Here is a 15979-nt window from a genome sequence, read left to right as displayed (position 1 = left end):
CGCCTTATAGTGCGGAAAATACGGTAATTGACTTTTTATCTCACAATGATGACTTTTTATTTCACAATGATGACTTTTTATCTCTTCGGGGTTGCGGGGGGCGCTGAAGCCAAGGGAATAAGCGGTAGAAAATGGATGGATGGATGGACTTTTTATCTCATAATAATGACTTTTTAATCTAACAATGATTACTTTTTATTTCACAATGACTTTTTATCTTATAATTTGGACTTTTTATGTCACAATGATTACTTTTTTTACCTCACAATGATGACTTTTTATCCCACAATGATGACTTTTTATCTCACAATGATGACTTTTTATCTCACAATAATGACTTTTTATCTCATAATTTGGATTTTTTTAATCTCATAATTGACTTTTTATCTCACAATGTTGACTTTTTATCTCACAATGTTGACTTTTTATTTCACAATGATGACTTTTTATCTCATAATTTGGATTTTCTATCTCATAATTGACTTTTTATCTCACAATGAAGACTTTTTATTTAACAATGATGACTTTTTATCTCACAATGATGACTTTTTATCTCATAATTTGGATTTTTTATCTCATAATTGACTTTTTCTCTCACAATGATGACTTTTTATCTCATAATTTGGATTTTTTTATCTCATAATTGACTTTTTATCTCACAATGATGACTTTTTATTTCACAATGATGACTTTTTATCTCTTCGGGGTTGCGGGGGGCGCTGGAGCCAAGGGAATAAGTGGTAGAAAATGGATGGATGGATTTTTTTAATCTCATAATTAGGATTTTTTATCTCATAATTGACTTTTTATCTCACAATGATGACTTTTTATCTCATAATTTGGATTTTTTTAATCTCATAATTGACTTTTTATCTCACAATGATGACTTTTTTAATCTCACAATGATGACTCTTTATTTCACAATGACTTTTTATTTCACAATGAGGACTTTTTATCTCATAATTTGGATTTTCTATCTCATAATTGACTTTTTATCTCACAATGAAGACTTTTTATTTAACAATGATGACTTTTTATCTCACAATGATGACTTTTTATTTCACAATGATTACTTTTTATCTCATAATTTGGACTTTTTATCTCACAATGACGACTTTTTATCTCATAATTTGGATTTTTTATCTCATAATTGACTTTTTCTCTCACAATGATGACTTTTTATCTCATAATTTGGATTTTTTTATCTCATAATTGACTTTTTATCTCACAATGATGACTTTTTATTTCACAATGATGACTTTTTATCTCTTCGGGGTTGCGGGGGGCGCTGGAGCCAAGGGAATAAGCGGTAGAAAATGGATGGATGGATTTTTTATCTCATAATTGACTTTTTATCTCACAATGATGACTTTTTATCTCATAATTTGGATTTTTTTATCTCATAATTGACTTTTTCTCTCACAATGATGACTTTTTTAATCTCACAATGATGACTCTTTATTTCACAATTACTTTTTATTTCACCATGATGACTTTTTATCTCACAATGATGACTTTTTATCTCATAATTTGGATTTTTTTATCTCATAATTTGGATTTTTTTTCATCTCATAATTGACTTTTTATCTTACAATGATGACTTTTTATTTCATAATTTTGATTTTTTTTTTATCACATAATTGACTTTTTATCTCACAATGATGACTTTTTATTTCACAATGATGACTTTTTATCTCTTCGGGGTTGCGGGGGGCGCTGAAGCCAAGGGAATAAGCGGTAGAAAATGGATGGATGGATGGACTTTTTATCTCATAATGATGACTTTTTAATCTAACAATGATTACTTTTTATTTCACAATGACTTTTTATCTTATAATTTGGACTTTTTATGTCACAATGATTACTTTTTTTACCTCACAATGATGACTTTTTATTTCACAATGATGACTTTTTATCTCATAATTTGGACTTTTTATCCCACAATGATGACTTTTTATCTCACAATGATGACTTTTTATCTCATAATTTGGATTTTTTTTATCTCATAATTGACTTTTTATCTCACAATGTTGACTTTTTATTTCACAATGATGACTTTTTATCTCATAATTTGGATTTTCTATCTCATAATTGACTTTTTATCTCACAATGAAGACTTTTTATTTAACAATGATGACTTTTTATCTCACAATGATGACTTTTTATCTCATAAATTGGATTTTTTATCTCATAATTGACTTTTTCTCTCACAATGATGACTTTTTATCTCATAATTTGGATTTTTTTATCTCATAATTGACTTTTTATCTCACAATGATGACTTTTTATTTCACAATGATGACTTTTTATCTCTTCGGGGTTGCGGGGGGCGCTGGAGCCAAGGGAATAAGCGGTAGAAAATGGATGGATGGATTTTTTATCTCATAATTGACTTTTTATCTCACAATGATGACTTTTTATCTCATAATTTGGATTTTTTTATCTCATAATTGACTTTTTCTCTCACAATGATGACTTTTTTAATCTCACAATGATGACTCTTTATTTCACAATTACTTTTTATTTCACAATGATGACTTTTTATCTCACAATGATGACTTTTTATCTCATAATTTGGATTTTTTTTATCTCATAATTTGGATTTTTTTTCATCTCATAATTGACTTTTTATCTTACAATGATGACTTTTTATTTCATAATTTTGATTTTTTTTTTAATCACATAATTGACTTTTTATCTCACAATGATGACTTTTTATTTCACAATGATGACTTTTTATCTCTTCGGGGTTGCGGGGGGCGCTGAAGCCAAGGGAATAAGCGGTAGAAAATGGATGGATGGATGGACTTTTTATCTCATAATGTTGACTTTTTAATCTAACAATGATTACTTTTTATTTCACAATGACTTTTTATCTTATAATTTGGACTTTTTATGTCACAATGATTACTTTTTTTTACCTCACAATGATGACTTTTTATTTCACAATGATGACTTTTTATCTCATAATTTGGACTTTTTATCCCACAATGATGACTTTTTATCTCACAATGATGACTTTTTATCTCACAATAATGACTTTTTATCTCATAATTTGGATTTTTTTTTTATCTCATAATTGACTTTTTATCTCACAATATTGACTTTTTATTTCACAATGATGACTTTTTATCTCATAATTTGGATTTTCTATCTCATAATTGACTTTTTATCTCACAATGAAGACTTTTTATTTAACAATGATGACTTTTTATCTCACAATGATGACTTTTTATTTCACAATGATTACTTTTTATCTCAAAATTTGGACTTTTTATCTCACAATGACGACTTTTTATCTCATAATTTGGATTTTTTATCTCATAATTGACTTTTTCTCTCACAATGATGACTCTTTATTTCACAATTACTTTTTATTTCACAATGATGACTTTTTATCTCACAATGATGACTTTTTATTTCATAATGATGACTTTTTATCTCATAATTTGGATTTTTTTTATCTCATAATTTGGATTTTTTTTTCATCTCATAATTGACTTTTTATCTTACAATGATGACTTTTTATTTCATAATTTTGATTTTTTTTTTTATCACATAATTGACTTTTTATCTCACAATGATGACTTTTTATTTTACAATGATGACTTTTTATCTCTTCGGGGTTGCGGGGGGCGCTGAAGCCAAGGGAATAAGCGGTAGAAAATGGATGGATGGATGGACTTTTTATCTCATAATGATGACTTTTTAATCTAACAATGATTACTTTTTATTTCACAATGACTTTTTATCTTATAATTTGGACTTTTTATGTCACAATGATTACTTTTTTTACCTCACAATGATGACTTTTTATTTCACAATGATGACTTTTTATCTCATAATTTGGACTTTTTATCCCACAATGATGACTTTTTATCTCACAATGATGACTTTTTATCTCACAATAATGACTTTTTATCTCATAATTTGGATTTTTTTTATCTCATAATTGACTTTTTATCTCACAATGTTGACTTTTTATTTCACAATGATGACTTTTTATCTCATAATTTGGATTTTCTATCTCATAATTGACTTTTTATCTCACAATGAAGACTTTTTATTTAACAATGATGACTTTTTATCTCACAATGATGACTTTTTATCTCATAATTTGGATTTTTTATCTCATAATTGACTTTTTCTCTCACAATGATGACTTTTTATCTCATAATTTGGATTTTTTTATCTCATAATTGACTTTTTATCTCACAATGATGACTTTTTATTTCACAATGATGACTTTTTATCTCTTCGGGGTTGCGGGGGGCGCTGGAGCCAAGGGAATAAGCGGTAGAAAATGGATGGATGGATTTTTTTAATCACATAATTAGGATTTTTTATCTCATAATTGACTTTTTATCTCACAATGATGACTTTTTATCTCATAATTTGGATTTTTTTAATCTCATAATTGACTTTTTATCTCACAATGATGACTTTTTTAATCTCACAATGATGACTCTTTATTTCACAATGACTTTTTATTTCACAATGAGGACTTTTTATCTCATAATTTGGATTTTCTATCTCATAATTGACTTTTTATCTCACAATGAAGACTTTTTATTTAACAATGATGACTTTTTATCTCACAATGATGACTTTATTTCACATTGATTACTTTTTATCTCATAATTTGGACTTTTTATCTCACAATGACGACTTTTTATCTCATAATTTGGATTTTTTATCTCATAATTGACTTTTTCTCTCACAATGATGACTTTTTATCTCATAATTTGGATTTTTTTATCTCATAATTGACTTTTTATCTCACAATGATGACTTTTTATTTCACAATGATGACTTTTTATCTCTTCGGGGTTGCGGGGGGCGCTGGAGCCAAGGGAATAAGCGGTAGAAAATGGATGGATGGATTTTTTATCTCATAATTGACTTTTTATCTCACAATGATGACTTTTTATCTCATAATTTGGATTTTTTATCTCATAATTGACTTTTTCTCTCACAATGATGACTTTTTTAATCTCACAATGATGACTCTTTATTTCACAATTACTTTTTATTTCACAATGATGACTTTTTATCTCACAATGATGACTTTTTATTTCATAATGATGACTTTTTATCTCATAATTTGGATTTTTTTAATCTCATAATTTGGATTTTTTTTTTATCTCATAATTGACTTTTTATCTTACAATGATGACTTTTTATCTCATAATTGTGATTTTTTTTAATCACATAATTGACTTTTTATCTCACAATGATGACTTTTTATTTCACAATGATGACTTTTTATCTCTTCGGGGTTGCGGGGGGCGCTGAAGCCAAGGGAATAAGCGGTAGAAAATGGATGGATGGATGGACTTTTTATCTCATAATGATGACTTTTTAATCTAACAATGATTACTTTTTATTTCACAATGACTTTTTATCTTATAATTTGGACTTTTTGTTGTCACAATGATTACTTTTTTTACCTCACAATGATGACTTTTTATCTCATAATTTGGACTTTTTATTTCACAATGATTACTTTTTTACCTCACAATGATGACTTTTTATCTCACAATAATGACTTTTCATCTCATAATGATGAATTTATGTCATAATTGTGACTTTTTATCTCACAATGATGACTTTTCATTGAATAATGATGAATTTTTGTCATAATTGTGACTTTTTATCTCACAATGATGACTTTTCATCTCATAATGAAGACTTTTCATGGAATAATGATGACTTACCATTTTAGTGGGCAAAGGGGCTCCCACTCACTTTATGGCTATTAAAGGAATATGCTGCATTCATACTGTCTGTCTTGCCAACAATCCTCCAGGATGCAGAGTGACACCAAGTGGCTGTCCAGAGAAGTGCATGTTCTTTGTGAGATGGGATCACCGCAGCATGTGTGCTGAAGTAGAAGAAGTAGGTCCCTGTGCCTGATTGCCTTAAAAACATTCACTCACGTCCTTACATTCAGTACGCCGGCCTCGCCGCGCCTTCAGTCCTGGTGAGCTCACGGTGACGTGGGCACGGCGGCCTCCGTCGGACAGTCTTTCCCCGCCGGCACCTCGTATTTGAAGACCACGCTGAACAGCTTCCCTCCCAGGCGGTCGGCCAGCCAGGAGTTCTTGATGACGGCCATCTTGAGGCTCTCGCAGCTGAGCGTGGCGTAGTAGTTGGTGTGGATGGCTCGGCCCATGCCCTCGATGATCACCAGGTCCGTGTTCCGCTCCCGCGCCACCATGGCCAGAACTTTGTCCAGACGGCTACGCACGGCCCAGGACAAAGACAATGGAGCAGGGGGTTGGGAGTCTGGACAAGCACCTTCCGAATAATGACCCACCTCAGGTCCAAGCAGGGAGAACTGGAACCGCTCGGGATCAAAGTCAACCGGTCCTCCCGCAGCCCCGCCCTGCAGGACAAAAGTAGGGAGATGATAACAAACAACGGCCAAGATGGAGTGGAGACTCGCTCACTGGATGACTGAATCCATGGCGGCAATCTTCTCCGTCAGAATCTGCAGTTCTCCGTTTGTGACGTCGTTTAGAGCCGGACCCGAATTGCTGGCCAGGACAACCTGGAGAGAGGAACCGGAGGTCTGATTCGGTCAACACTTCAGTTTAACTCACTGGTTGAATAAAATGGTGCCGGAACACCTCCAGGAATGAACCATTCATAAAAATCTGGTATCAATTCCGCCTGTTTCTTCTGGGAAGAACTTGTACAATATGTCAGAGGTCAGTGCTGGCTGGATGAGGCTCTTCCACACCAACAACACTTCCTACAAACTTGGGAATTCAGTGTTTCTTCATGAGCGCCCCGGCACTCAGTTGTAATACACTTTTCCACCACTTGTGGCAGTAATGAAACAAACAGAAGAAGTCATAGAGAAGTTTCTTAAGTGCTGAATTTTCACTTACACTTTTTTATTTACAAACCCTAAAAGCAGTGAAGTTGTCACGTTGTGTAAACGGTAAATAAAAAGAGAATACAACAAATCCTTTTCAACTTATATTCAATTGAATAGACTGCAAAGACAAGATATTTCATGTTCACACTGAGAAACGTATTTTTCTTTTTGCAAATAATCATGAACTTAGAATTGAATGGCAGCAACACATTGCAAAAAAGGCATTTTTACCAGTGTGTTACATGGCCTTTCCTTTTTAACAACACTCAGTAAAGGTTTGGGAACTGAGGAGACACATTTTTGAAGTGGAATTCTTTACGATTCTTGCTTGATGTACAGCTTAAGTTGTTCAACAGTCTCCCTTCTCATATTTTAGCCTTCACACATTTTCAATGTCTGGACTACAGGCAGGCCAGTCTAGTACCCACACTCTTTTACTATGAAGCCACGTTGATGCAACACGTGGCTTGGCATCATCTTGCTGAAATAAGCAGGGGCGTCCATGATAACGTCGCTTGGATGGCAACATATGTTGTTCCAAAAGCTGTATGTACCTTTCAACATTAATGGCGCCTTCACAGATGTGTAAGTTACCCATGTCTTGGCCACTAATACACCCCCATACCATCACACATGCTGGCTTTTACACTTGTGTCAACTTCACTGGATTTGGGGTTTGTACTTATTTAGAAATATTCATGTTATTTTTATGTATTATTCATTGCATTAGAATGTACTTCATTCAGCACGGTGTAATCGCACTTAAAAATCCTTTCGTTATCTCAAAAACCGACAGTGCGCCTTATAACCCGGTGCGCCTTGTGTGTGTTCCAATATTGGTTGTGCTTACTGGCTGATTTTGTGATACAAGATGTAATGATAAGTGTGACCAGTAGATGGCAGTCACACATAGGAGATACGTGTGGACTGCAGGTTGACACCTGTTCAATAAATGACGCTAGCAAGTACAGGTTAGCAAGCAAGTCCAAAATTTAGATTTTTCAATTAGAAAATAGAACACTGCACACGGTGCTCAATAATCTGTCAAAATATTTTAGTACGAAGCCGCACCGCTAGATGGATTTTCGGAGCATTACGGCTACAATAGTCAGACGTACTGTGCTTCAACATATGGTATTATTATGGTGTGTGTGTATAAGGACCCCATTTAGGAGACAATATCTGGCGTTTTGTTACGCAATATTATGCAAAACCAACTTTTCTTACCTATTAGTGCATGCTGATGTGTATTTGCGTCCGCCATTGTAGTGGATAAGCTCCTTTTTCTCTCTCCTCTTGTTGTGGGGCATTCATACTCCGCCGTTGCCATTTCTAATACAAAGTAGCGTACAGTTCTGACTTATATCTCGAAGTAGACTCGCTATGGAAGCGCCAAAAACTGCCGGTACAACACAGACGGCAGGGAGAAGACGCTGTCAAAGTGGAGGCACGTAAATAAGATTGCCCAAAAAATGGCGCATCCTTAAGAGACGGTCAGAAAGCGGCTTGATGATGATCTGTAAAACATAACCTATGCAACATTTTCACCAAAGAACCACCATAAGTTAAAGTTAAGGTAGCAATGATTGTCACACACACACTAGGTGTGGTGAAATGTGTCCTCTGCATTTGACCCATCACCCTTGTTCACCCCCTGGGAGGTGAGGGGAGCAGTGGGCAGCAGCGGTGGCCTCGCCCGGGAATCATTTTGGTGATTTAAACCCCAATTCCAAGCCTTGATGCTGAGTGCCAAGCAGGGAGGTAATGGCTCCCATTTTTATAGTCTTTGGTATGACTCGGCCGGGGTTTGAACTCACAACCTACCCATCTCAGGGCGGACACTCTAACCACTAGGCCACTGAGCAGGTGGTGTAGTATGTCACATGTTATGTAGACCATAAGGAAGTCTTTTATATGTTGAAAATAAATCATAGTATGACCACGTGCGCTTTGTGTATGAAAATAGACCCGAACAGACCCGCTCATCAACTTTGCGCCTTATAATCTGGTGCGCCTTATAGTCCAATTGTATAGTTCTATTTTTGTAATCAGCCTGACCTAAGCCTTTATAAAACAACATTGATTTTCATATCATTTGACAAGGTTTTTCCTGTTAAACTGTAAGTAGGCTAAATATAAGTATTGAATACTGTTAAAATCACAACTAAAAAGGACTAATTCAGTGTTAATAGAGACCGGGCTTTCTGCTCCGCCGCTCGCGGTCTGTGGAACGCTCTCCCTGACCACCTGAGGGCACCACAGACTGTGGATGCTTTTAAAAAAGGCTTGAAAGCCCTTCTTTTTAAAAAAGCCTTTTTTTTTTTGATATATGCATACGAATTATAGCTATTTGGCTGTTCTAGTTTTTATTTTTATTTATTTCTTTATTATCTTATAATTTTTTTTAATACACTGTAGCACTTTGAGATTGTTTACTCAATATAAAGTGCTTTTTTTTTTTTTTTACAAATAAAATCTATTATTATTAATATTTGAGTGGGCACCGGGCCCCTCTCTTGTGGAAAATCTGGACCCCGAGGTAATTGAGGCGTGTCCCAATACTTTTACCCATGTGGTGTGCACACAGGGATTCTTGGCCTTACCTCCGTGCCCCGAGAGAGAAGCTCCCTGACAAAAGGCATCACCCCGAGAATGATGTCCACTCCGCTATTATCTACGAAAAACAAGGCACACTTGTGAGGGCGCCCCTGTAAGACACGAGCAGGATGGATTGTGTTAAGGCAGCAGCAACATCCCAGCCATGTTTGGGGAAGAAAAGACAAATAACTGACCTTAAGTCTGCGGAACCACTGGTCGTATGAATCAACAAGCCAGGGTCTTTCTGAAAATAGAAAAACATTTGTCTTTTCGGTTTAACACTACGAGATCGTACATCGCACATTTGCATTTGAAAATAAGGTACATTACATGGGAAATACAGTAAACACACACCCACAAGTCCATGTCAGAAAAGCAACACATTTAGCTGAACTGCACCAATTTAGTGGTCAAGTGGTCAAGCAGAAGCTTGTGGATGGCTACCAAAAGCGCCTTATTGCAGGTCAACTTGCCAAGGGACATGTAAGCAAATATTAACATTGCTGTATGTATACTTTTGACCCTCACATTTTCAGCAGAGCCATAATAAATTCATAAAAGAAGCAAACTTCATGAATGTTTTTTGTATGTGCTCCAATCACTACATCACAAAAAAATAAAGAATTGTAGAAATGATTGGAAACTCAAGACAGCCATGACATGATGTTCTTTACAAGTCTATGTAAACTTTTGACCACCACTGTACCTTTCAGCATTAATGGTGCCTTCACAGATGTGTAAGTTACCCATGCCTTGGGCGCTAATACACCCCCATACCATCACACATGCTGGCCGCCAGTTGACTACGTCTGCTATAAAAGTACCAAATTTGGTACCTATCCCTACATGTACTACACTGCAAAAAGTGAAATCTAAGTAAGATGAAATATGTCAAATAAGGCTGATATTTGCTTATTTTCTGTCTGATAAGATCATTCTGCTCACTAAGCAGATTTTATGTTGGAGTGTTTTACTTGTTTTACTTGTTTTAAGTGTTTTGGTCCTAAATGATCTCTGTAAGATATTACAGCTGAGATTTGATGACCTATATTGAGTAAAACATGCTTGAAACTAGAATATCAAGTGTTGCAAAGCTGTGTCATCAACACTCACAAGTATATAACTACTTTTTTAAAGTCATCATTTCTTATTTCAAGCATGAACAAAAAAATCATGACTTTGACACAATTGTGTCTCATAATTAAAACAGATGACGGCCAAATGCTGTTTTATTTTCAATGAAACAATAGAAAATAGGTACTCATATAGTAGTACAGTTGGCACAGTACAGTAAACGGACAGTTAATATTTAAACATTTAACATTTATAACAATTTTGAACAGGAATAGTTCATGCACATTCAGATAAATTCTTCAAAATTAAATTTTTGTCCGGGGGCCGGGCTGTATATATGCGCACTAATTGACTGAAAGAGCACGCATTTGGCGCGATGATGTCATGTTGTCGATGGAAAAATGCATTTTTAGACAATATGATTTGCCTGAGCGGCTAGGAGACCCCGAGAGTAACAAGCGCTTGCCTTGTTGCCTTTCCATTAAGAACAATAAATTAGTTTTTAGTATAAGTTTGCTGCTTTCAAGAAATGTAATATCATTATGTCAAGATAATGGCACTAGCATTTACTTCATTTAAGAAAATTTTTCAACATATTGAGCAAAAAGGTCTCTTTTTTTTTTCTACCAAGAAAAGTGCACTTGTTATTAGTGAGAATATACTTATTTTAAGCTATTTTAAGGTAATGAGGTTAGCTAATTTTACTTGTTTTGGAAAGTCTTGACAAGCCAAATTTTCTTGTTCTATTGGCAGATCATTTTCTTTAGTTCAAGTAAAAGTTAGTTAGTTCTTTGGCTTTTAACACTACGTGAGTTGTGTGGTCCTCTGTGTTTTTTATAAATTTTGATTTCTATTTACTGTTGTAATTGGTTTTTCCCTTTAAAATCGTTTTTAATCATATTTTTTTTATATTGGTTCTATATTTATTTATTTTTTGTTTTTATTCAGTCATTGGTGGAGCTAAGGATAATATTTGATTATTGTTTTTAATATTATTTGTAATATTGTTGTGCAGCACTTTGGAAACATTTTTTGTTGTTTAAATGTGCTATATAAATAAAGTGGATTGGATAAAATAGCACACATTTTTGTATGTTTTTTTTCTTGTTTTTGAACACTAACTTTTTGCAGTGTAGATGAGTATGCGTGCAGATACCTTCCAGTTGCCTTTTGGCTTTCTCAAAACCAAACTCGGGGTCGGATTCCAGGACGCTGCACATGACAAGGATACATAAACGCACGGCAGGTTACCTTCCTGCGTTGTTACAAGCCAGGAGGAAACAAGTCCACTCACTCGGACACGGCCTTGGCTCCCCAGTCGAAGACATTCCCGGCCAGGACGCCCCTGACCAGCGCAAACTGTCTCTCCTCCCAGCTCAGCGCCTCCAGAGACTGCACGGCTTTCTGGTAGAACTTGAGAGCGCCGTCGTTCTCCCTCTGCTTGATCTGCAAACACACCCGGCGGGCTGTGAAGTGTGGGCTGACGCTAAAAAGGCGTGTTGAATGAGGTGTGATGGGACAGGAGCGTGTGACAGGATGAAGGTGAAACCATGAAACACAGCAAACATTTGTGGTGGACAGTTTGCGCTCAGACCTTGGAGTAGGGGTCAGGGAAGTTGAACTCATTTAAACAGTGTTCCCGCGTGTCTAACAGACTTCTGACAGTGAGGGATCCGTAAGCACTGGGTGAGAAGAAAAGCACTCTGCGTTAGCCAGAGAGAAAACATACACACAAAATATTTGCTTTCTGATACAGGAGCCACTTAGACTTTCAACCCAAGGAGATTTTACTTGTGTTTTGGGGGGGGGATTGGAAAACATTAAAGATAAACCATATACAAAACCCAAAACCAGAGACGTTGTCACGTTGTGTAATTCATAAATAAAAAGAGAATACAATGATTTGCAAATCCTTTCCAACTTATATTCATTGAATAGACTGCAAAGACAACATATTTCATGTTCACACTTGTTTTTGTTTTTTGCAAATAACCATGAACTTAGAATTTAATGGCAGCAACACGTTGCAAAAAAGTTGGCAAAGGGGCATTTTTACCAGTGTGTTACATGGCCTTTCCATTTAACAACACTCAGTAAACGTTTGGGAACTGAGGAGACACATTTTTGAAGTGGAATTCTTTCCCATTCTTGCTTGATGTACAGCTTAAGTTGTTCAACAGTCCGGGGGTCTCCGTTGTGCTATTTTAGGCTTCATAATGCGTCACACATTTTCAATGGGAGACAGGTAGGCCAATCTAGTACCTGCACTCTTGTACTATGAAGCCACGCTGTTGTAACACGTGGCTTGGCATTTTCTTGCTGAAATAAGCAGGGGCGTCCATGGTAACGTTACTTGGATGGCAACATATGTTGCTCCAAAACCTGTATGTACCTTTTCAGCATTAATGGCAGTGTTGGGACTAACGCGTTACTAAGTAACGCGTTACTGTAACGCCGTTAGTTTCGGCGGTAACTAGTAATCTAACGCGTTATTTTTTTATATCCAGTAACTCAGTTACCGTTACTACATGATGCGTTACTGCGTTATTTTACGTTATTTTTTAATGTAGTATCGGCTAGAAACAGAAGAAGTGTCGTCCTTCTGTCTCACAAGGAAAAGAAAAGGCGTGCTTTCCTCGACCGAGGAGCGGAGCGCAGGGGAGACGTTCCTCCAGGGCCTATGTACTTCGGGGCTAACACCCTTCACTTTACCCGGCAGTGGGTCTTTACAGCTCCGGACTCGAGGGTGAATGACGAGGCCGGCGGTTTGTTGCAATTTTGTGACTTTATTGGTGTCTTGCACGCAGCCATCCACCAAGCTAGAGCACCTGCACGCATCCACTGTTGCGCTCCCTCACCTCTCTCGCCCACTCACTCACTGACGTCACTCACCTCACATGCTGTCATTTCTTAAAGGGCCACACACACACACACACACGCTACTCTCATAACAACTAAAAAGACATCATGGCGAAGCCAGAAGTCGAGTTACATGGAGACATTGTCACTACTTTTCTTTTGTCGAGCACAAAGAAAATAACATTTTAGTTAAATGTAAGTTGTGTCTTGGATCAAAGATCCCATCTACTTAAAGTTAAAGTGACAATGATTGTCACACACACACTAGGTGTGGTGAAATTATTCTCTGCATTTGACCCATCACCCTTGATCACCCCCTGGGAGGTGAGGGGAGCAGTGAGTAGCAACAGTGACCGCACCCGGGAATACTGCCCAAAACAGCAATTCAAATCTGCTGAAACAGCTACATAAATGTAAATGGGTTATACTTGTATAGCTTTTCTACCTTTTTCAGGAACTCAAAGCGCTTTGACACTATTTCCACATTCACCCATTCACACACACATTCACACACTGATGGCGGGAGCTGCCATGCAAGGCACTAACCAGGACCCATCAGGAGCAAGGTTGAAGTGTCTTGCTCAAGGACACAACGGACGTGACTAGGATGGTAGAAGGTGGGGATTGAACCAGTAACCCTCAGATTGCTGGCACGGCCACTCTCCCAACTTCGCCACGCCACATAAGCAACATGCTTTGACGAAGCTAGTAAAGAGAGACACAGACTCCGATGCCACTTCACCTCCACCTAAGGATTTTAACGGAGGGACTGCTAGCCAGGACAACATTGATAGAGCCATTGCAGCATATGTGCTAGAAGACATGCAGGCTATTTCTACAGTGGAGTCACCCGTTTTCTGGCAGCTAAATAGCATGATACCGGCATCAAACAACAAATGGCACAGAAAACATGTTCCAAGTACCTGGACAGTGAGTACATAAACATGGAAAGCGAGCTAAAGAAAACACTCCAAACTCTGCCTCTGCTCATCATTGAAGGTACACACTGTCAATTCTCTTATATACTATTTCATTCTAGACTTCTAGAGTGTTTGATTATCACATCACTCTAAATGTATAGACTATAAAGTTCACAAACATAAAGAGGGATGCTAGTGGGCCAGGCCAATCTTTCATTTTCTCTAAACTAAAACTGGGGAAATGTGTAGAGTCTTCTGGGCTTCACTACAGTGTTGATCTCCTGAATACATGATTTTATTTCACAATTCCTTGAGAGAAAAAAAATGCCTGATTAGGCTTTGTGTATGTCATGTGTGCCTTCCTTGGGTGACGCCAGCTTTACAGCTATGTTGTTATTATGCGGTTTGTTACTTATGTATGTTATGTTGCAGCTATTTAAAATAGTTTTGTCAATTTGTTGTGGCCTGAAATAAATTGGCCCTTTGAAACATATCTTTGTCTTTGTGTGTTGTATGTAGACCACATTGCTTAGCAGAGTTCAGTGATGCAAATGCATGTCAAGTTGATCAACACATTGTATTATTCTCCAGTGCCATAACAGTACTGAAACGAAGGCTAAAAGGGCATTAATGGGAGCCTTAAAAAAAAGGAGAAAAAAATAAGTAACTAAATAGTTACTTTTCACAGTAACGCATTACTTTTTGGTGTAAGTAACTGAGTTAGTAACTGAGTTACTTTTGAAATAAAGTAACTAGTAACTGTAACTAGTTACTGGTTTTCAGTAACTAACCCAACACTGATTAATGGTGCCTTCACAGATGTGTAAGTTACCCATGTCTTGGGCACTAATACACCTCCATACCATCACACTTGCTGCCTCTTGGACTTTGCGCCTATAACAATCCGGATGGTTCTTTTCCTCTTTGTTCCGGAGGACACAACATCCACAGTTTCCAAAAAAACAATTGGAAATGTGGACTCGTCAGACCACAGAACACTTTTCCACTTTGCATCAGTCCATCTTAGATGAGCTCGGGCCAGTGAAGCCGGCGGAGTTTCTGGGTGTTGTTGATAAATAGCTTTTAGCTTTGCATAGTAGAGTTTTAACTTGCACTTACAGATGTAGCGACCAACTGTAGTTACTGACAGTGGTTTTCTGAAGTGTTCCTGAGCCCATGTGGTGAAATCCTTTACACACTGATGTCGGTTTTTGATGCAGTACCGCCTGAGGGATCCGTAAGGTCCGTAATATCAATGCTTACATGCAGTGATTTCTCCAGATTCTCTGAAACTTTTGATGATTTTACGGACTGTAGATGGTAAAATCACTAAATTCTTTGCAATAGCTGGTTGAGAAATGTTGTTCTTAAACAATTTGCTCAGGCATTTGTTGACAAAGTGGTGACCCTCGCCCCGTCCTTGTTTGTGAATGACTGAGCATTTCATGAAAGCTGCTTTTATACCCAATCATGGCACCCACCTGTTCCCTATTAGCCTGTTCACCTGTGCGATGTTCCGAATAAGTCTTTGATGAGCATTCCTCAAATTTCTCAGTCTTTTTTGCCACTTGTTCCAGCTTTTTTGAGACATGTTACAGGCATCAAATTCCAAATGAGCTAATATTTGCAAAAAATAGCAAGG

General features: G+C 36.7%; 1 protein-coding gene across 1 annotated transcript in view; it reads right to left on the bottom strand.

The window, feature by feature from the left end:
• Positions 1–2620: 2620 nt before the first annotated feature.
• Positions 2621–15979, bottom strand: part of pank4 (pantothenate kinase 4 (inactive)) — a 38810-nt gene continuing 25451 nt past the window's right edge. The window contains exons 12-19 of the mRNA XM_061977619.1: positions 12153–12240; positions 11853–12004; positions 11715–11770; positions 9679–9728; positions 9490–9594; positions 6453–6553; positions 6320–6388; positions 2621–6242 (exon numbers count right to left, since the gene is read on the bottom strand). Of these exons, the coding sequence (XP_061833603.1) occupies positions 5990–6242; positions 6320–6388; positions 6453–6553; positions 9490–9594; positions 9679–9728; positions 11715–11770; positions 11853–12004; positions 12153–12240 (874 nt within the window). The 3' untranslated portion in view covers positions 2621–5989. The remainder of the gene's footprint in view (positions 6243–6319; positions 6389–6452; positions 6554–9489; positions 9595–9678; positions 9729–11714; positions 11771–11852; positions 12005–12152; positions 12241–15979) is intronic.

This window comes from Nerophis lumbriciformis, linkage group LG18, assembly GCF_033978685.3.
Source record: "Nerophis lumbriciformis linkage group LG18, RoL_Nlum_v2.1, whole genome shotgun sequence".
In the NCBI taxonomy this organism is placed as follows: domain Eukaryota; kingdom Metazoa; phylum Chordata; class Actinopteri; order Syngnathiformes; family Syngnathidae; genus Nerophis; species Nerophis lumbriciformis.
Note: the sequence above shows the minus strand (reverse complement) of the source record. Positions and strands in the feature narration are given on the sequence as shown.